This window comes from Geotrypetes seraphini, chromosome 1 (genome assembly GCF_902459505.1).
Source record: "Geotrypetes seraphini chromosome 1, aGeoSer1.1, whole genome shotgun sequence".
NCBI classification, from domain to species: Eukaryota; Metazoa; Chordata; class Amphibia; order Gymnophiona; family Dermophiidae; genus Geotrypetes; species Geotrypetes seraphini.
In genome coordinates, this window is record NC_047084.1 from 223,642,072 (window position 1) to 223,664,595 (window position 22,524).

Here is a 22,524-nt window from a genome sequence, read left to right on the forward strand (position 1 = left end):
TTATAAATACACGTACTCATGGGAAGAGATTGGACAGATCATAGGTAAAGGCATGATTTACATGCATTAAAAAACCCCAAAAACATTAATACTTTAAATGGTAACATTTATGCCTACTTCCGAGATAGTATAATGTCAGCATCCACAATTCTAGGTGCTATTAGAACACATAGAGGTAAGTAAGGAGGATGTCCTCAAGCAGATAGACAGGTTAAAATGCGGCAAATCGCCGGGCCCGGACGGGATCCACCCAAGGGTTCTGAAAGAACTAAGACAAGAAATAGCGGGCACAATCCAGCATGTTTGCAACCTATCCTTGAAAACTGGAGAGGTACCAGAGGACTGGAAATTGGCGAATGTCACACCTATCTTCAAGAAGGGATCGAGGGGTGACCCCGGAAACTACAGGCCGGTGAGCCTGACTTCAATTATAGGGAAGATGGTGGAAGCTATGATCAAGGATGGTATTTGCGAGCATATCGAGAGAAATGGCCTACTGAGAACAAGCCAGCACGGATTCTGTAAGGGAAGGTCGTGCTTAACGAACCTTCTGTACTTCTTTGAGGGAATAAGCAGTCGGGTGGACAATGGGGAACCCATTGACATCATTTACCTCGATTTTCAAAAGGCTTTCGACAAGGTGCCACATGAAAGGCTGCTTAGGAAACTGTGGAACCACGGGGTGGGAGGGTATGTGCACAGATGGATCGAGCACTGGTTGTCGGGTAGACTGCAGAGGGTCGGAGTAAAGGGACAATACTCTGACTGGCGGGGAGTCACAAGCGGTGTGCCACAGGGATCGGTGCTGGGGCCGTTACTCTTCAACATATTTATCAATGACCTGGAAAAAGAGGCAAAGTGCGAGGTTATAAAACTTGCAGACGATACCAAACTGTGCGGCAGAGTTAGGTCTAGGGAGGAGTGTGAGGACCTGCAAAGGGACCTGGACAAGCTGGAAGACTGGGCAAACAAATGGCAAATGCGCTTTAACGTGGAAAAATGCAAGGTCATGCATATAGGTAAAAAGAACCCGTTGTTCAAATACAAATTGGGGGGGGCATTATTGGGAGACAGCAGTCTTGAGAGAGACTTGGGTGTGCTGGTAGATGCATCACTGAAGCCATCTGCACAGTGCGCAGCAGCCTCGAAAAAAGCCAACAGAATGCTGGGCATCATAAAGAGGGGCATAACAACCAGGACGCGGGAAGTCATCATGCCATTGTATAGAGCTATGGTGCGTCCACATCTGGAATACTGCGTTCAATATTGGTCGCCGTACCTCAAGAAGGATATGGCAGTGCTTGAGAGAGTCCAAAGGAGAGCAACGAAACTGGTAAGAGGGCTGGAACACTGCCCATATGCCGAGAGGTTGGATAGGCTGGGGCTCTTCTCTCTGGAAAAAAGGAGGCTCAGGGGAGATATGATAGAGACCTTCAAGATCATGAGGGGCATAGAGAGGGTGGATAGGGACAGATTCTTCAGGCTGAAGGGGTCAACAGGCACGAGGGGGCATTCGGAGAAACTGAAGGGAGATAGGTTCAGAACAAATGCAAGGAAGTTTTTCTTCACCCAAAGGGTCGTGGACACTTGGAATGCGCTACCGGAGGAAGTGATCAGGCAGAGTACGGTACAGGGTTTCAAACAGGGATTGGACGGATTCCTGAGGGATAGGGGGATCGTGGGATACTGAGAGAGGTGCTGGGATGTAACACAGGTATAGAAAGCAAACCAAGTAATAAGCATAGAAATCCAACCAGGTCGTGCATGTGCAAGACCGGAGGGTTGGGACTTCGATGGGAAGATAAAACTCAATGGGAAGCCAAGGTGGCAAGGGGGCCCCTACTGGTGTCTCAGACAGGCCGTGACCTGTTCGGGCCGCCACGGGAGCGGACTGCTGGGCAAGATGGACCTGTGGTCTGACCCAGCGGAGGCACTGCTTATGTTCTATTTCTGCAGGATCTGCGTTAGCATTAGGCTAAAAATAGGTGTTTGTTCTAAAATTACCACCAATGTGTACACTAGTTAAAAATGAAAATTAGAAAATTTCAAATAGTCACAACATACAAGTCCTACTAAGCCCTACAGCTACCCTTCTGGGTTTCTAGCAAAATACAGCAATTACCCGGAAAACTAAATACCTGGGAAATCAGCCAATTCTGGCCACTTGGCATATCATCACTTTTTCCTGGAAATCTGAACCACGGTTGAGCCATTAGGTTTCCCAAGTGAAGGGAATGGCAACACTAGAAAAATACATTCTCTCATGTCAAAGACTATGACCTATAACAAAGCATGAGATACTTATTGAAGCTACCTGTAAAGATAGCCATGAAATATTACAATAAAAATTTGCCTATGTATTACTGTATTTGACCTAACATTCTCAGTTTTGTATATTATCACCATATATACTCGAATATAAATCGAGACCCCCCAAAAGGAGGAAAAATGATTGACTCGAATATAAGACAGGGGCTTAATATTCAAGTGCCATGCCCTGCCAGGATCTGCACCCAGTGTCCCCTCCCTCACGCCCTCCCCTGCCAGAGTCTGCACTAAGCCCCCCTCCCTGCCAAGTTCTGTACCCAGTCCCCTTCCTCCCTGCCCTGCACTCAGTCCTATTCCCTACCAAGCTGTGAACCAAGCCCCCTTCCCTACCAGGCTCTGAACACTGTACCTCTCTCCCTGCCAGGCTCTATACCCTGTCCCACCTTCCTTCCCTGTACCCTCTTCCCACTTAAAAGAGCCAACCTCATCAGCGACGTCACAACATAGAAACATAGAAAGATGACGGCAGATAAGGGCTACAGCCCATCAAGTCTGCCCACACTATTGACCCTCCCTATTAAGTCTAATGACCCCCTTAAGTATAATTGTAATTATACTGCCACTCTACTGACCCGCTCTTTCAAGTCTATACCCTAGTGACCCTATCCCTTGGCATGACCCTCGAAGGGATCCCACATAGGTATCCCATTTATTCTTGAAGTCTGAGATGCTGCGTGCCTCGATCACCTGCACTGGAAGCTTGTTCCAATGCTCAATCACTCTCTCCGTGAAGAAGTACTTCCTGGCGTCTCCACGAAACTTCCCTCCCCTGAGCTTGAGCGGATGACCCCTTGTGGTCGAGGGTCCCTTCAGAAGAAAGATATCATCTTCCACCTCGACCCATCCCGTGATGTACTTAAAAGTCTCAATCATGTCTCCCCTCTCCCTACGCTCTTCGAGAGTGTAGAGCTGCAATTTGCTCAGTCTTTCTTCGTACGGGAGACCCTTTAGCCCCGAGACCATCCTGGTGGCCATCCGCTGAACCGATTCAACTCTGAGCACATCTTTACGGTAATGTGGCCTCCAAAATTGCACACAGTATTCCAGATGAGGTCTCACCATGGCTCTGTACAATGGCATCATGACTTCAGGCTTCCTGTTGACGAAGCTTCTCTTGATACAACCTATCATCTGCCGTGCTTTAGTTGAAGCCTTCTCCACTTGAGTGGCTGCTTTCATGTCAGCACTGATGATTTCTCCTAAGTCTCATTCTGCCGTAGTCCTGGTTAAAGTTTCTCCATTCAGGGTGTAAGTTCTGCAAGGATTTCCGTTACCGAGATGCATGACCTTACATTTCTTGGCGTTGAAGCCTAGCTGCCAGATCGAGGACCAACTTTCTAAAGTACGCAGGTCTTGCTCCATAGCATCCTGTAGATTATAGCCGTTTACTATATTGCATAGTTTGGCGTCATCAGCGAATAAGGTTACCTTGCCTTGAAGCCCTTGAGTCAGATCCCCAATGAATATGTTGAAGAGGAGTGGGCCCAGGACTGAACCCTGTGGCACTCCGCTAGTCACCCCCGACATTTTAGAGAGGGTACCGTTAACCACCACCCTCTGAAGACTTGATTGTCCTGTACTCCCCTCTGACCTCCAACCCAGCCAGCAGATTAACCTTTCCCCTTAACTGAAACCATCTAGTGGTAGGTTGGGACAGGAGGATCCCTCCCATCTTCTGCCCTGGCCAACACTAACAATTACCACCCTCTCTCGCGTACCTTTTCCCTGGTGGTCTGTGTATCCCGTACTGAACCCTTCCTGCAGATTGCAAAGGTAGTAGCCAGTGGCGTACCTGGGCTGGCACGCAGGAGCGAGCTTTTTGTGCTCCCAGTTGGCCCTGCATCACTCCTTGATAGGCTGCTGTCAGGGAAAAGATACGCGAGGGAGGGTGGTAATTGTTAGTGTCTGCTAGGGCAGGAAGTCCGGGAGGGTTTCGGGTGGTCACTGGGGGATGACCCGAATATAGGACAAGACCTCCTTTTTTTTGGACCATTTTTTTGGCCCAAAAATCTCATCCTATATTTGAGTATATATGGTATTTATTTTTTATAATACTACTAGATGCATCCAGCACTGTGTTCAACTTGACATTTTACAGTGGAAATTCAGATAATACTATGCCTATATATATATAGGCAGTGTGGTTGCCATGATAGTCCAAGGTAAGGGTAATAAAAAGGGTAATAAAACAAAAGAAAAATAAGGTGATATCTTTTTATGGGACTAACTTAATACATTTTTTGACAAGCCTTCAAAAGGCAGAACCTTCTTCTTCAGATCAGATATGAGCAAAAGATAATATCAAAATATATATAAATGAAACATGCAAAACATTTCAAGGAAAAGGCAAGAGTGTAGAAGGGTGTTTCTAACATTTAGGCACCTGTGGTTACACTAGTCATAGAGCTAGCATAAGTTCGGGCATCCAAATATGGTAGGCTCATGTGTAAACTCACATGTGTAAGTGAGAACCCTGCTCATGCTCTGCCCTCTGGAAATATAACCTAAAGACATTACAAGGGTATTTGCAGAATAGCACTCAGGAACCCCTGCTAGCGCTTATACAGGTATGTACACACATGTGCTAAGGGTTAGTATTTAAAATATTTAGATACAAAAGGGGTGCATAAACTCAGGCACCTGGATTACATACATCCTTTTAAGCTCATTTTTGGGAAACGAAAGTATGATCATGTTTCCCCTTTGTTGATAAAGCTTCATTGGTTCCCAGTTCGTTTTAGGATCCAGTTTAAATGCACATGCATAATCTTCAAGTTTCTCTATGGAATATTTGATCCTTTTGACCCCTTATGTTGGAATACCCTTAGACTTTGCTATTTGAGAAATACACAAAAATATAAGCTATCCTTCCCGTCCTTTTTTTTTTTTTAATATAGTGTACCCCTCCTGAAGAAGCCATTTGGTGAAACCTAGGTTGGGGGGCCGGAGAATTGCATGTATGCAATTGAAGCAATTAAGATGGTGCCCGGAGTAGCTGTATTGATTATTACCCACCATTACAAGATAAGTTATTCCTTGTTTTGGACCTGTGTTTACAGTGATGCAGCACAAGTTTTGTTGTTAAGGTGGGTGAGACTGTGAACCACTATGATGGTCTCTATACACAGCTACCCCGTGATTTCACTGGGATAAAGTTGTGGGTCTGAGTGTTCACTAGGTGCTCCAGCTGACTGTAGCAGTTTATGAATTTAAGTTAATGTGTTTGGAACTATAAGGTGACCAATGATAGTGTTGATATAAATTTTTATCAACACAACTAATATACTACTTTATCCTAAAGCAAAAAAAAAGAAAATAAATAGAATTTTTTTCTACCTTTGTTGTCTGGTCTCTGCTTTCCTCATCTTCTCATTCAATTCCTTCCATCCACTGTGTGTCTTCTTTCTCCGTCTTCCATTTGCTCGGTTACTGTGCCTCTCCCTTCAACCCCCCCCCCCAATTGGTCTGGCACCCATCTTCTTCCCTCCGCTCCCCCATAGTCTGGCATCTGTCTTCTTCCCTTCCAGCGTCTTCTCCCCACTCTGTCTTCCACAGTTCCCTTCAGGGTCTGTTCCTCTCCACCCTCCTTCAATGTCTGTTCTATTCCTTTCTACCACCATACTTCCCTCCCTTCTTCACCATCTGTTCCTTTCTACCACCCTTCAGCTCCTCTCACGCGGCCTATCTATCTACCTCCCTCCCTCTTACTTTTGTGGCACGTTACAATGTAATTTGTGCAAGCCGCTGGAGCCTGCGAGCTCGGTCCCCAAACAATCTTGCTTCTGTGTTCCTATTTTCCCCATTTCTAATATCTCCCCTATGTATCTGGCATTGCCTCCCCCGTGTCCATATACCATCCCCATGGCATGTATGTCCTCTTTATGTCTCTGTCCCTATGCCCCCATGCACATAATTTCCCCTGTTTCTGTTACCTTCCTGTGTCCTGATTTCCCCTCTCTTCCTCTTCCACACCAATGTGTCTCTTCTTTCCTGCTGTGGGTTTCTTTCTCTCCCTCTTCATCCCCTTGGCCCAGAATCTCTTTCTCTTTCACTCCCTCCTTCCTAATGTGAGCCGGGAACACGCGTGATCCAGCAGCACCCTCCCGCCCAAATGCAGCGTTCAGTCATCTCCCTCCACCTCACCTTAGATGCCGAGTTTGCCGGCTTTCTTTTTCGCCGAGCTGCACGCGCGGCTGCTCTGTTGTTCAATCTTCTCCTCTGACGCAACCAGAAACAGGATGTTGCAGGAGAGAAGATTGATCAACTCCAGCAGCTGCGCGTGTGCGGCTTTTTGAAAGCGTGCGGCTGGGCGAAAAAGAAAGCTGGCAAACTCTGCATATAAGGTGAGGTGGAGGGAAGGAAATGGCGGAACGCTGCGATCGGGGCTTATGGACCATGCGATCTATGATTGCCTCACTGCGGAGACAAAACCATTCACCGCTCCACGGGGTGGTGAATGGCCTTGTCCCCATCCCCGCAGAGACCACTATTTTTTCTCTCCCGTTTCGGCGGGTTACCCGCGGCTACTCGCGGCTAGCTGCGGGTAACAACCACCGTGTCATTCTCTAGTTGCAACGTCAGAGAGAAGGCTTCCGGTTCAGGTGCAGGATGCGCGTAGGAGCCACTGCCCGTAGCTTTGTGCACTGAATCAGTGAGGAAGAAGGAGCTGGTTCGAAGATAACGCCACATCGATCGCACCGTGGACCGGCGGTTGAAGAACACCGTTTTGGGCCTGATGCACATGCTGGCCCTATGGACTGGCAGGAAATTTCTGTGGACCGGCACAGGTCCATGGACCGGTGGTTGAAGAACACTGCTCTAGGGACTGTGTTGATTCCAAGGGGCTTTTGCAGAATTTTATGACCTAGCCCAGATTCTGCAGGGGCTGTACTACTTGTTCCACTGCTCTCCTTTCTTTAGATTTGGACAGAGCTCTTAGCAGCCAATAGTCCAGTAAAGGATACCCCTGAATCCCTGCCTTGCCCAAGTTTGCTACTATGATGACCATTTATTTATTTGCAATTATTTATAACCTGCCTATCCACAAATCTAAGCGGGATACAATAAAGACATACAAATTCATAAAAAACAGTAAAAACAATTACAATACAGCAGAAAGCAATACACAAGCAACTAACTCACATAGTCACTTATCTAGCACCAAAAAAGCACTCAAATAAAACAGTTTGCACCCTCTTTCTAAACTGGCAAAGCATGTTTGATTGGCGCAACGCCAAAGATAAGGCATTTCAAAGCACCGTGCCCTGCACAAAAAACATAGATTTATGGTTTCCTGTCAGCCTTACGGTGGCTAGTGATGGAATTTCTAGTTTCAAACTGTCTGAGGACGAAAGCTCACGGGAGGGACAATGCCACTGCAATAAATAACGGACACTTGAAGGGCAATTATACTGAAGAACCTTAAACATCATGCAAAGAACCTTAAATTCAACCCGTGTACCAAAAGGTAGTCAATGAAGCTCTTGAAGTATCAGAGTAATATGATTGATTTTTGAAGCATGTTCAATAAGGCGTGTAGCGGCATTTTGTGCCAACTGCAATGTGCGTAGGACACATTTAGGAAAACCTAAATAAATGGAATTACAATAGTGAAGTAGCGGTGAAATCATCAATGTGATAACAGTTCGAAAATGGTCATACGAAAGATAATCATGTAGCCTTCGAAATAGATGCAATTTAAAGAACATGTCAGATATTACTGCCTTGATTTGGGCCTTAAAAGACAAAGTAGCATCAAACATAACTCCCAGATACCTACACTGCCTACGAACTGGAACAACCTCCCCTGCAAGAGAAATCTCAGATGGACTCGAAACGAAAATTCTTCCCGCGACCGATAAACACCACTTCGGTCTTAGCGACATTTAACTTCAATTGATTTTGAAACATCCAGTCCTGAATAATACCAAAACAATCATTCAAGCATGATAAAAGCTTCATCCTGTGATTTTTCGATAGGTCATATAGAGCATCTGGTACATAATCGATTCCAGCCATAAGTAGCTTAGAACGCAGCTCAGAATCTGCTTCCGGAGTAGACGTAACTTAAAATGGCAAGCTCATGTGACATAAGATGCCGCTGCTGATGCCTTCTCTCCCAATGCCATGGCCTTAAACTGTCTTTTAATGACCAAGTCTAGCCTGTGGCCTGTGCATCTTTTAGCACCACGCCCCCTTCTTTGGGAAGGGAGTTTTGTAACCTGTGCCATGAGAGAATCCACCTTCGGCAGGAGAAACAGATGTTGAAATTCAGCATCATTTGGGTAGAGCTTTGCCATGGCTTTATCTACCCTCAGGGGCCCCTCAGGAACCTCCCAATGGTCAGTCAGCATCTTTGTACTGTCTGGATGTGAGGGAAAGCATATAGTCTGAGCTTTTGTGCTGCTCATGAGTGAGCATTGAGCAATAGAGGTCTACAGCGATTCTAAGTTTAATTTCTGGAGAGATTCTGTAATAATTTCCAGAAGTCCTGAGGGCTTAAAGAGCTTGAGCACTGTTGGGTCCTCTCTGAGGTTAAGGGCTGCCACCATGACGTGGCTCAGCCCACCCAGCTGAGATGCCAAATCTCCTACTGAGGACCCAGATTTGGGAAAGTAAAGGCATTGATTCTGAGCCTTATTCATCCCAGTCGTCTTCTATAACCATGTCTTGCTCATTGCATTGCTGTGGGGAAACTGCACTCTTAGAGGATACAGACCCTGGCACTGACCCCTGAGGAGTCAATTTTGACATTGGAGAGGATGTTCTGGGCCAGCCTATTCCTTGGTGGCGGTGGAAGCATGTTCCCCAATGGCGGTGGCTTGGAGGAGGGCAGGGAGAAAGAAAGAAAGGGGGGGGGGACAGGGAGACAGAAAGAAAGAAGGGAGACAGGAGTCACAGAAAGAGGGCATGGAGAGAGAGAAAGACAGACATACAGAAAAAAAGGGGGCATGGAGAGAGAAAGAAAGAAAAAGTTGGGAGAGGGAATGAGATCTGGAGGAGAGGAAGCATACAGGAGGCTGAAAGAAGGGAGAAATATTGGATGCACAGTCAGAAGAATAAAGTGCAACCAGAGACTGATGAAATTACCAGACAACAAAGGTAAGAAAAATGATTTTATTTTCAATTTAGTGATCAAAATGTGTCCATTTTGAGAATTTATATCTGCTGTCTATATTTTGCACTATGGCCCCCTTTTACTAAACTGCAATAGCAGTTTTTAGTGCAGGGAGCCGATGAGCATCGAGAGCAGCGCATGGCATTAAGCGCAGTTCCGTGCGCTAAAAACCGTTATCGAGGTTTAGTAAAAAGGGAGGGGGTATATTTGTCTATTTTTGTATAGTTGTTACTGAGATGACATTGCATAAAGTCATCTGCCTTAACCTCTGAAAACCCGCGGAATATAAATGATAATTAACATTTTCTCTGCGTACAGTGAATCTATCTTTATGGAGATGATGCAGTATACAAACTTAAGGTTTAGTTTAGTTTACAGTGTGCTTTGTGTTTTTAAAAATTTTATTGTTGGTAGATCATTTTGACTTGGCCACGAAGGTAAGGGGAGGGAGGAAGGGAGGGAAGCTGCTGAAAGACATCTAGTAATCCTTGCAGGTTTGACTGTGCAGGGAATTATGTTTGTAAAATCATGTTTTGTTATGTGACTGGCATTATTTAGACTTTAATTTCTATAAATCAATAGAATGAAAATGATATAAAATTGCTTGCTTGTTTTTATGTGCATACGCTGAAGGGAAGTTGAGAGAGAGTGGACTGAGGACATTGAAGGGAAATGGGAAAGAGAGAGTGGGGAGAAGATGCTGATTTATAAATTGACAATTGTACAGAATATTGTTTCTTTTTATACTTTAATATAATAAGTTCAGTGTAAAACTATTCGAGGCTTGTGTGGATGGGATCAGGTGATTTGCGGGGATGAGGAACAAGCTCACGGAGATAAGGCGGGGACAGAGACAAATTTTTTCCCTGTGTCATTCTCTAGGCTCTGCCACGAATTGATTTTGACTACGTGCGGACGAGCGGGGTGTCAGTCGGGTTGACATAGCCATCATAGCGCAAGCGGGCATGGGGTATCTTAATCGTTGTACTGCTGATTTTGGCTCTTTTGACTAATGAGTTTGCCTACCACTGCCCCAGAGGGATCAGAAGGGACAGCATGTGGAACAAGGATGGTCCTTGGCTGGCCATCCAGTGCAAATCTGGCATGAATCCACAATTACACAGCCTGAGTCCATTTACACTGATTTTGAGCCAAATCAAAGTGTTTTGAGATAGACAGAAGCTTTTAAATTAAAATCAGGAAATCTAAGATGGCTACCGTAGCAGCGATTTTGGTACTGAAAACGGCTCATGGGAGCTAAATAAAGAGTAAAAAAAATTGGGGGAATAGGATTTTAGAGGTGGGGGGACCCCCATCTTTAACCCCAGAAACCACTTCTGGAGACCCTCCCCAACCTGATTTTTCTCATAGACTATTACAGCCTATATTCAATGTGCCAGACAAGTACAGGGAGCTGCCTAGGCTGAAACTGCAGCCATAGAAACGAAAAGATTTCTGCAATAGACAAGCCTGGAAAACTGGTCAGCTTACTTCTCCAAACTGCCCCTCATAGCTCCACTGGAAGTTGCACGCAAAGTTGGGAGGAGGAAACACAGACAGCACCTGATCCTGGTGAAAAACCACCACGGGGCCACTCAGTCTGCACTCAAGCTCTCTACTACTACTATTTTACATTTCTATAGCACTGATAGGCATATACAGCACTGTAAAACAACATATTTAAGAGACTGTCCCTGCTCAGTAGAGTTTACAATCTAAATTAACAGATAACACAACAAGTTGGGGCTTAGGGAGCTTCTCGGGGTGCTTAGGGTGATAGGGTATCAAGTTAAATGCATTCTTGAAGAGGTGGGCTTTTATTCTGGATCTGAATAGTTCCAGGGACAGAGCTTGACAGACTGACTCAGGCAGTTTGTTACAGGTGTAAGGTATAGTAAGAGAGAAAGGGCATAATTTGGATTTGGCAGTTGAAGAGAAAGGAACAGATAAGAGAGATTTGCCTGATGAATGAAGTTCCCGGGGTGAAGAGTAGGGAGAGACAAGAGGAGAGATATTAGAGGAGCTTAAGAGTGAATACACATGTAGGTCAATAAGAGAAGTTTGAATTGTATGTGGATGTGGATGGGGAGCCGGTGAAGTGACTTGAGGAGAGGGGGTGATGTGAGCATAATGACTCTGGTAGAATATAAGTCATGTAGTAGCATTCTGAATGTATTGAAGGGGAGAGAGGTTAAGCTGGAGGCCAGTGAGAAGCAAGTTGCAATAGTCTAGAAGAGAGGTGACAAAGGGAGTAGATAAGTGTTTGGTAGTGTGCTCAAAGAGGAAAGATCAGATTTTGGTAATTTTATAGAGAAAGAAGTGACAGGTTTTGGTGGTCTGTTGGATATGTGCAGAGAAGACGAGAGAAGAATCAAAGATAGCACCAAGGTTGCAAGCTGATGAGATAGGGAGGATGGATGAATGCTTTATCCACTGAGATAGTGAGGGGGAGGGGGGGGAAGGAGATGTAGGTTTGGGCGGAAAGATAAGTAGTTCTGTCTTAGCCATGTTTAATTTTAAGTGATTATCCACCTTAGGCTATATAGTTTACTAGGGATATCTCATCCACAGTTCAACTAGTTATACTAGTTTTTTAGCCCGTTACATTAACAGGTGCTAGAATAAATGTGTAGACTTAGGCATTTCTTTCTGTTTTTCTCCCTGCCCACTGTCTGTCTGTCTTTCTTTCTGTCTCTTCCCCCTGTCCAGCAGCACCCCTACCCTGCTCCCCCTGTCCAGCAGTAGCCCTTCTCCCTTCCTTTTATCTCCCCCTTGTCCAGCAGCACCCCTTCCCTGCTCCCCCTGTCCAGCAGTAGCCCTTCTCCCTTACTTTTACCTCCCCCCTGTCTCTCTCAGGCAAGCTCTCCTCCCTTTTACCTCCGGCTCCTTCACAACGCCAAAGAGCCGCGGTCATCTTCCCACACGCTGTTTGTGCGCCTGGAAGCGGTGCCTTGACCCCTAGAGGCCTGGACATTTGCCATTCATCGAGGTGCAGGCTGGCTGGGGTGTGGGAGAGGGGAAGCCATTGCCACGTATGTGCATGAGAACGAAACCGCCGCAGGCTCCAACTGTGCATGCAGCAGCATGGAGTCACGGAGGTACGGAGACACACAGATTGAAGTGCGCATGCAGATAGTCTTTTAGCAATGCATATTTGGTATTTATCCCTACTGTCAACTTTATTGTTCAACTTTAAATACTCAAAGCTCGAGTTTTTCATTGCTTTAAGCTTCAAGAATCCACTCTTCATTGGTTCTTTATTAAATGACAAATTTATCCTCACTGTTCTTACTTATTAATACAAAATATTTTATATTTATTATTCTATTTTATTTTCTACTTATTACTTAGCTTTGTGGTTTCACATGCAGGGGGTATATGTAGCCAACATGTTTTGCCTGATGCTTTAAAAAGGCTGCCCCTATTTTCTGTCAACCACCATCTGAGAGCTGCTGGCGCCCCAACCAAGATAGCACCTGGGGCGGTCCTCCCTCCTTTACAATGCCACTGCAGCCACTGACCCTCAAGCCTTGCATTGAAGAATGCTAGTATAGAAGGACTGAGATTGAGATAAACACTAAAGAATAACACGGGATGGTTTCCTAAGGTTGTCCACGGGGATGGGGACAAATGTCACCATGTCATTCTCTACATGTCTTCATATAATAGTATTAAGTAGGCATCTCTTTGTCCTCAAACTAGGCACTCTCTTATGAAATTACCCTCAAGGTAATTTGAAAGAATGCTGTTCCCTTCTCTCTCCACAACTCATGGTGTTTATTCCTAATCTAATCCTTTCTGGTTTAATCTGTTGAGGGTTTTTTTAATCAAAATTTATTCATTGGCTTTTGAATGACAAGGCAAACAGGTAATGGCAATTATAAACATATTCATGTGCAAATAGAGGCTTTCACATTTTATATCGGATATAAATGTAAATTCAGAAAGCAGCTAATTAATCATGGAACTACACATCACGTAACGATATGGGGGGGGGGGGCATGGTTTAAGCATGGCTTGAACAGGACTAAAATCTAGATGTGTAACATAGTAAATGACAACAGATAAAGAATTGTACAGTCCATCCAGTCTGCTCAATACAACATAGGTGGAAGTCCAAAGCGCCTACCTAAAAATAAGTGTTGTTAGGGGGCGGGTCTCGTATGAGGAAAGACTAAAGAGGTTAGGGCTCTTCAGCTTGGAAAAGAGACAACTGAGGGGAGATATGATCAATGTCTACAAAATCCTGAGTGGTGTAGAATGGGAACAAGTGGATCAATTTTTTTACTGCATCAAGATTTACAAAGACTAGACACTTGATGAAGTTACAGAGTAATACTTTTAAACCAGTAGGAGGAAATATTTTTCCACTCAAAGAATAGTTAAGCTCTGAAATGCATTGCCAGAGGATGGAGTAAGAGAGGTTAACATAGCTAGTTTTAAAAGGGTTTGGATAAGTTCCTGGAGGAAAGGTCCATAGTCTGTTACTGAGAAAGACATGGGGAAGCCACTGCTTGCCCAGGATTTGTAGCATGGAATATGGCTACTCTTTGGGTCTTAGCCAGATACTAGTGACCTGGACTGGCCACTATGAGCACTGTCTACTGGTCTTGAAGGACCATTGGTCTGACACAGTAAGGCTATTCTTATGTTCTTATGCTTGTCCAGAATATGGAACCTCAAGAACTTTCTGCGAGATGGAAAGATGAGAATATGCAAGTATGCCTCTGTGAGATCCAGAGAGGCAAGGTATTAACCCCCAGTGCAACCGAGGCAATGACCAACTGCACTGTTTCCATGAGGAAGTGGAAGTCTTGAAGCTGCGTTGACCGACTATAGATCCAGAATTGGTCTCCAGTCTTCTGAGTCTCTTATGGGCATGATGAAGTATCTGCCCAAGCCTCATTCTCCTTGTGGTATGGGTTCTATGGCTCCTAGAGCAATGAGCCTCTGAACTGTCACCCACACCCAGGCTGCCTTTTCCAAGTTCCCTGCTGGAGAAATAAGAAAGAATTCTGTTAGGGGCCAGTAGAATTCTAACTTGTACCCCTCCCAAATGACTTCCAGCACCCACTGATCTGAAGAGATCTGTGTCCAAGCCTGCCAGTACTCTGCCAGCCTGCCCCCCCCCCCTCAGGGGAATAGCTGCTCTCCTGGCATCATTGTTGTTTCTTGGAAGCCACAGAGGGATGGGATATGGACCATTGGGGATGCCTGGTGCTCAGAACTTTTGTCTCTGACCCTGGAATGTCCTCTGATTGGAGGATGCTCTTGAATACTGGTGAAAATAAAAATGGCGGGAGCCAAAAAAATTTCCCCTGCCAGACCTCCTGGCATTCAATGTCTACTATCTGGTAGGGATTTTGGCTTATGATCCACCACACTAGCCATGAGATCATGCACACCCTTGCCAAAGAGCAACTGTTCATGAAAGGGGAGTTTGTTCAGGGTCATCTCAGAAGCTGAGTCTCCCATCCACTACCTATCCCAAAGCATTCCCTGGGCAGAGATAGTATATGCCGAGACCTTGCTCAGAACCCTGAAAAGGTCATAGAGCGCATCTGCAACATAGTCAACCCCCTTCAAGAGGAGCTGGGGGTTAGGGCTGCCATCTGAATCAGGAATCCGGCTTAGACGACAGAGGCATGCCTGGGCAATATAAAATACTGCCACCTTGAATCCCCATGCAGAAGCCTCAGATTGTTTTTAAGGACAAAGTCTACTCTGCAGCCCTGTGTGTTTTTGAGGACTATATCCCCTAGGAGTGAAGGGGGTATAATCCTCGCTTTGTAACCTGCACCACCATTGAATCCATTTTAGGTGCAGCAAACCACTGCTGAAACTCAGCATCCATCAGGTAAAGCTTAGTCTAGGACTTAGCTACCCCTACGGGTCCCCCGGGAACACTCCAGTGATCTGTTAACATTTTAGTAATTTCTGGATGTGAGGGAAAGCAGGCATTCTCTTCTTTGCTGCTGCTCATGAGCGAGAACTGAGCCATGGAACTGAGGCAGCTCCAACTTTAGCATCTGAACTGCCTCCACAATCAAACCTTGCATGCCAGGGGGTTTGAATAACCTTCAGATCCTCTCTGAGATCCAAGACTGCCACCTGATCATGGTCAGCCCCTCCCATCTGGGATGCTGAATCTCCCAGTGCTGAGAACCCTTAATAAAAAAATTAATGGCATAGACTCTGATCCTTCGTCCTCCAAGAACTAAGGTCCCTGAAAAATCAGCATGGCCTTTAACTAAAAATCCTGGCACTATATCCGCTGAGGCCCTCGTGGGGTTAGGTCGGCTTTTAAAACCTAAAAAGGTTTCATACATCATTAAATTTCATCTGCCACTTGGATGTCCAGTCTTCCAATTTCCTATGGTCTGCCTGCAATTTTTCACAATCTGCATGCGTTTTAACAATTTTGAACAGTTTAGTGTCATCTGCAAATTTAATCACCTCACTCGTCGTTCCAGTTTCCAGATCATTTATAAATAAGTTAAATAGCACCGGTACCAGTACAAATCCCTGCGGCATTCTACTGTTTACTCTCCTCCATTGAGAAAAATGACCATTTAATCCTACCCTCTGACCAATTCCTAATCCACAACTGATTTTTGCCACCTATTCCGTGACTCTAATTTTCTCAGGAGCCTCTCATGAGGAACTTTGTCAAAAGCTTTCTGAAAATCTAGATACACTACATCAACCGGCTCGTCTTTATCCACATGTTTATTTACACCTTCAGAGAAGTCAAGCAAATTAGTGAGGCAAGATCTCCCTTAGCTGAACCCATGCTAACTGTCTCATTAAATAATGTTTGTCTATGTGTTTCACATTTTAATTTTTATAATTATTTCCACCATTTTGCCCAGCACTGAAGTCAGGTGTGTAATTTCCCGGATCTCCCCTGGAACCCTTTTAAAAAATCAGCGTAACATTAGCCACTCTCCAATCTTCAGGTACTACAGAAGATTTTAGCGACAGGTTACAGATCACTAATAGCAGGTCAGAAATTTCATATCTGAATTCTTTTAGTACCCTGGGATGTATACCATCCAGTTCAGGTGATGTCAATTTGGCTTAATACATCTTCCAGATTCACCGAGATTTCTTTCAGTTCCTCCACATCATCACCTTTGAAAACCATTTCTGGTTCAGGTCTCTTACAATCTTCTTCCGTAAAGATCGAAGCAAAGAATTCATTCAGTCTCTCCAATATGGCCTTATTCTCCTTGAGCTCCCCTTATGCTTCATGATCATCCCACGGATTCCCTCACAGGTTTTCTGCTTCTGATGTACCTAAAAAATTATGTTTTTGCCTCTTTGGTAAGTTTCTCTTCATATTCTCTCTCAGCTTTTTTTATCAGTGCTTTTCATCTAACTTGCTTGTTCCTCTTTTTATTTTCTTCATTCAGATCTTTTTTTCATTCTTTAAAGCAGTGGTTCCCAACTCTGCTCTAGAGGACCACCAGTTGGGTTTTTGGGATAGCCCTAATGAATATGCATGAGAGAGATTTACATATAATGGAGGAGACAGGCATGCAAATCTGCTCCATGCATATTCATTAGGGCTGTCCTGAAAACCTGACTGGCTGGTGGTCCTCCAGGGTTCTGAACCACTTCTTTAAAGGATATTTTTTTGGCTCTAACAGCCTCTTTTACTTCACCTTTTAACCACACCAACTCTCATTTCCTCTTCTTTTCACCTTTATTAAATACGTGGAATACATCTGGTCTAGGCTTCCACGATGGTGTTTTTAAATAACATCCACGCCTGATTTGCAGTCCTAACCTTTGCAACTGATCCTTTTAGCTTCTTTTTAACCATTTCCCTCATTTTATCAGTCATCCTTTTGAAAATTATCACTGAAAACTTAACAAAGGTATTTTCAGTTTTGAAATTACTGCTTCTAGTTGAGTCTTCTCCAATCTGAACTAATATTTCAGGTTCTCCTCATATTATCAGGGCTTTGCCTGGTTAATTGCTCTCAAAACAATGGTGGGCTTTAGCCATGAAGTCCAAATTTGCAAGCCCTGGTCAGAAAATCTCACACAGTTCCTATATATAACTTGTGTTAAGTGACAGGGGGAGGATCCAGGGATAATATTCATTTATTGGCCAACAAGTGTATTCATTCTGTAGCTCCTCAGTATCTCTCCTCTCTTGTTTTTCCCTATACTCTACTCTATATGCTTTGTTCATCAGGGGAGGCTCTCTTGTCGATGCCCTTCTCCTCCACTGCCAACTCCTGACTCCATCCTTTCTGCCTCACTGCACTATATGTCTGGAAAATTCTACCTGACTATGTGCGCCATGGTATTCAAATCCTGACCTAAAACACACTTTTTTGAAATTCCATACCATACCATACTGATTCTTCTATCCCGCAAATGTCAACTAGGAATCATTGCGGCTTATATAATATTAGAAATGATGCAGAGGTCTATACCACATGAATACGTTGTAACAGATCAGTGTAGTGAAGAGAATAGATATGTTTTCAGTGCCTTCCTGAATTGGAAGTGTGTGGTAAGTCGTCATAGGCTGCTTGGGAGTTCATTCCAGACTTTGGGTCCTTGGAATTCAAAGGTGGTCTCAAAGAGAGCTTGAGTTTATATCCGATCCTACCAACTTGTAAAAGCATCCATATCTGTTGTTATTCCCTCTTTACTCCCCTACCTCTGTGTTTTCCCACATGAGTTGCATGTATAAATCACTTTTGTCCTGTATGTCTGTCATATTTAGATTGCAAGCTCTTTGAGCAGGGACAGAATCTTGCATGTTTTTTGTACAGTGCTGTGTGCATCTGGTAGCACTTTAGAAGTAATAAATAGTGGTAATAGTTGATTTGAAAGAAAAACTCACTACAGCTTTGTTTCACAATCCCCTCCCCCTCTTTCATTTAAGAAGTCAATCAGTCTAGCTAGAAATACAAATGGGAGGAAGGCTGTCATTTAGGATAGGCTGTCAGTTTCTTTAGTTTGGCCTTTTCCAATAAGTGGTAGGTTTTCAGTGATAATGCATGAGATAAAATAAATAACAAAGGACAGGTGTAACACCAGTTTTTTGGAATTAATCAATGAAGTAATTAGTAAAAAGCAGGCTGTTTTATCAACACATAACTAACTACCTTTTCTCTTGTCTTCTCACTTTGGTAAGCAGGTTTTTGAGCTACGACATTTTGAACTGGGTCTGCTTCAAGAACAAATTCAAGCAGCTGCTGAGTCATCTCCAAAGAATAGCTGTGGGAGGTAAAGAAAACAGATAAAAAAATGATATAGATTACAAGTTAGAATTTATGTTTTCTGCCTACTAAAAGAACAGAAGCATCAGATTTCAGCCTGTGGCATCTACCCTACAAAATACTTTATAGTCAGAACTGTAAAACAGAAGGCTCCAAATGGTTAAACAAAGATAAGTGGCGGGATCCAAGATGGCCGCGGACAACAGTTAGTGAGAGAGATGCTCTCAGAGAATAGTGTTTTGCATACCGGAGTTCGCAGTGATGCTGAAAAGGAGAGGAAAAAGCGCTGCTGGAGCCTTGCGGCGCTTGGAGACTCCCTCACAAGCAACAATTGATGATTTTTTGAGGCGCCTTCAACAGGAATCTTTTGCATCTGGGAGTCGCCCGCTGGAGCCACAGGCATTGAGTGAAGCCGCTGTGTGTCTCCCTGGGCTGGAATCCACGCTGAGCCCAGACGCTAGGACCCCGCCTCCACAACCGCAGAGTGCCAGCTCTCCACAGGAGGACAGTCTGCCCGAAGTGGTGAACTCTATCTCCCGGGAGGCTATCTCGAGTTTGGCACTGGATGAGAGCTTGTCTGCGGGGAAGCTATCGATGGAGCAAGAGGAACAAGGCGCTCAGAAAGGACTCGGAACAGCTGGACAGGAATCAAAGGCTGCAAGTATGTTCATAATTACTAAACCCACTAATGTTACCCTGGATTCGCTATGGGATTTAGTTGTGACTCTGGGTCAAACTTTGTCACCCCAAATTAAAGTGCTAGAACAGAAGTTCCAGGAACAAAATGAGGATATAAAAACTTTGAAACAGGATAATATTGTAATTAACACAAAAATTGAAAATGATTTTTTGGAAGTTAATAAGATTCAGTCCACTATAATCAGAGACAATCTGAATCTGAGAAGGAAGATGGAAATTTTGGAGAATAATAGCAGATCTAATAATCTTAGAATTTTAAATTTTCCCAAAATATCCTCAATCTCAGCTAAAGAAATGTTAAGAAAAATATTTTCAGGATATACTTGATGTCTCGGAAGAAATTTTTCCTCCATTTTCAAAAATCTATTATCTTCCAATGGAAAATCAAGGAAGGCAGCAATCCAGGCAACAACAAGATCAGGATCAGGAGCAACAGATGGACTTAACAACTATGCTGGATATCTCATTGAAAGAACTAGTCAGACCAGCCACATTGTTGGTCAATGTAGTATTGCTGCCAGATAAAAATTGGATATTGAAATTATTCTTTAAGAACAGACATAAGGAATTTCTAGGTCAAAAAATTCAAATATTTCCGGATGTGACAAAAGAAACTCAGAAACGAAGAAAACAATTTCTGTTGTTAAAGCCAAGAATAACTGCAATGGGTGCAACCTTTCTTTTACGATATCCATGCAAATGTTTAGTAAATATAAATCTTCTAACTATATATTCTTTGAACCCTCTCAGCTGTCAGGATTTCTAACCATGAAATGTCTTGAGGGGGGAAATGTGATAACAACTGCATTTGAATAAGAAAATTTTTTTTTCCTGTATTCACTGAAAGTTGTCTGCTTTTCTTCAACAGGATGTTATTTCCTTTCTTTTTATATTGATTCACTCATTTGAATCTTGAATCGCTCCAATATGGGACTTTAAAGATTGATTAAGTTGATAATTTTATTTTTAAAAAATTTATTGTTGTGATATTGGAATCTATATCTTATTCATTTTCTGTACAAGAAGTTTATTTTCTTGTTTAAATTGTTAAAATAATAAACAAATAAAAAAAAAACAAAAAACAAAGATAAGTTCACTTGCCAAACATTTCCGCATAACCACAGAAGAAAGGTTTTACCTTGTTAATCTTTTTTCTTGTAGTTGGGTCTTATAGTCCTGAACACTAGGATCTTGTATCTGAATCAGAAAGTTGCTTGCAGAAAACTGTCAATCATGTTTTCCAACTCTACCTCCTTCCCAAGGAGCTGCTCCTGCCCTCTCAGTTTATACCACAGGTGTCAAAGTCGGTCCTCGAGGGCCAGAATCCAGTCGGGTTTTCAGGATTTCCCCAATGAATCTGCATGAGATCTATTTGCATGTACTGCTTTCAATGCATATTCATTGGGGAAATCCTGAAAACCCGACTGGATTCCGGCCCTCGAGGAGGGACTTTGACACCCCTGGTTTATACAAAAGCAATCAAGTAGCAGTGTAATCAAAGACATAATCAGTCTTATTAGGTTTACCCTCTTTTTATTTTATCGCACCTAAATCAAAAACTATATTAGAACTTTCTAATTTTTAATATTGTAAACCGTCCAGATACATGTGATAGTCAGTATATCAAGCCATGAATAAATTTGAAGGAGGAAAAAGCAATGTTACTTACCATAACAGTTGTTATCCAGGGACAGCAGGCAGCTATTCTCACTAATGGGTGACGTGATCCAACGGAGCCCCGATGCGGACGCTTCTTTGAAGAAAACTCGAAGTTTCGAGTTGCCAGCACCGCGCATGCGCAAGTGCCTTCCCACCCGATGCACCGGGCGTGTCTCCTCAGTTCAGCTAGCTAGCAGAGAAGCCAACCCAGGGGAGGTGGGTGGGATGTGAGAATAGCTGCCTGCTGTCCCTGGATAACAACTGTTACGGTAAGTAACATTGCTTTATCCCAGGACAAGCAGGCAGGTATTCTCACTAATGGGTGACCTCCAAGCTAACCAGAATGGGATGGAGGGAGAGTTGGCAACTTAGGAGAATAAATTTTGCAATACTGTTTGGCCAAACTGTCCATCCTGTCTGGAGAACGTATCCAGACAATAGTGTGAAGTGAAGGTATGAACCGAGGACCAAGTGGCAGCTTTACAAATCTCCTCAATTGGTGTTGATCTGAGGAAGGCTACAGAAGCTGCCATCGCTCTGACCTTGTGGGCTGTGATTTTTCTGTCAAGGGGCAATCCAGCCTGGGCATAGCAGAATGAGATGCAAGCCGCCATCCAGTTGGATATAGTGCGCTTGGAAACGGGGCGTCCCAACTTGTTCGGATCGAAGGAGATGAAAAGTTGAGGAGCAGATCTGTGAGGTTTGGTGCGTTCTAGGTAGAAAGCCAAAGCACGCTTACAGTCCAGAGTATGAAGAGCAGAGTCTCCAGAGTGAGAGTGTGGCTTCGGAAAGAACACTGGTAGGACGATGGATTGGTTGAGATGAAATTCTGAGACAACCTTAGGAAGGAATTTCGGGTGTGTGCGGAGAACCACCTTGTCATGATGGAATACTGTAAAAGGCGGGTCCGCAACCAAGGCTTGTAGCTCACTGACTCTTCGGGCAGAAGTGAGGCCAATGAGAAACATCACTTTCAGGATCTTGAAGGTTTCTATCATGTCTCCCCTAAGTCTCCGCTTCTCCAGGGAGAACAGTCCTAACTGTTTCAATCTGTCAGTATATGAGAGATTTTCCATACCCTTTATCAGCTTAGTTGCTCTTCTCTGGACTCCCTCAAGTACTGCCATGTCCTTCTTGAGGTACGGCGACCAGTACTGGACACAGTATTCCAGATGTGGCCGCACCATTGCACGATACAGTGGCAGGATGACTTCCTTCGTCCTGGTCATGATACCCTTTTTAATGATACCCAACATTTTGTTTGCTTTCCTTGAGGCTGTGGCGCACTGCCCCGACACCTTCAGTGTTGTGTCTACCATCACTCCCAGGTCTCTTTCAAGGTTACTTACCCCTAGTAGTGATCCCCCCCCATTTTGTAAGTGAACATTGGGTTCTTTTTCCCCACATGCATGACCTTGCATTTCCCTATGTTGAAGCTCATTTGCCACTTTTTGGCCCACTCTTCCAGTATCATTA

General features: G+C 44.0%; 1 protein-coding gene across 7 annotated transcripts in view; it reads right to left on the reverse strand.

The window, feature by feature from the left end:
• N4BP2 (NEDD4 binding protein 2) overlaps positions 1-22,524 on the reverse strand; it is a 225,373-nt gene that overhangs the window by 46,635 nt on the left and 156,214 nt on the right. For 3 of the 7 annotated variants that reach the window (XM_033947102.1, XM_033947076.1, XM_033947085.1), the window contains 2 exons: positions 18,577-18,688; positions 2,139-2,243 (listed from right to left, as the gene is read on the reverse strand). The exons of 1 other annotated variant lie outside the window; for it this stretch is intronic. In XM_033947102.1, coding sequence (XP_033802993.1) covers positions 2,139-2,243; positions 18,577-18,688 — 217 coding nt within the window. Of the gene's footprint in view, positions 1-2,138; positions 2,281-18,576; positions 18,689-22,524 lie in introns of all 7 variants that reach the window. 3 more of the 7 variants (XM_033947095.1, XM_033947113.1, XM_033947109.1) reach the window with 2 other exon arrangements.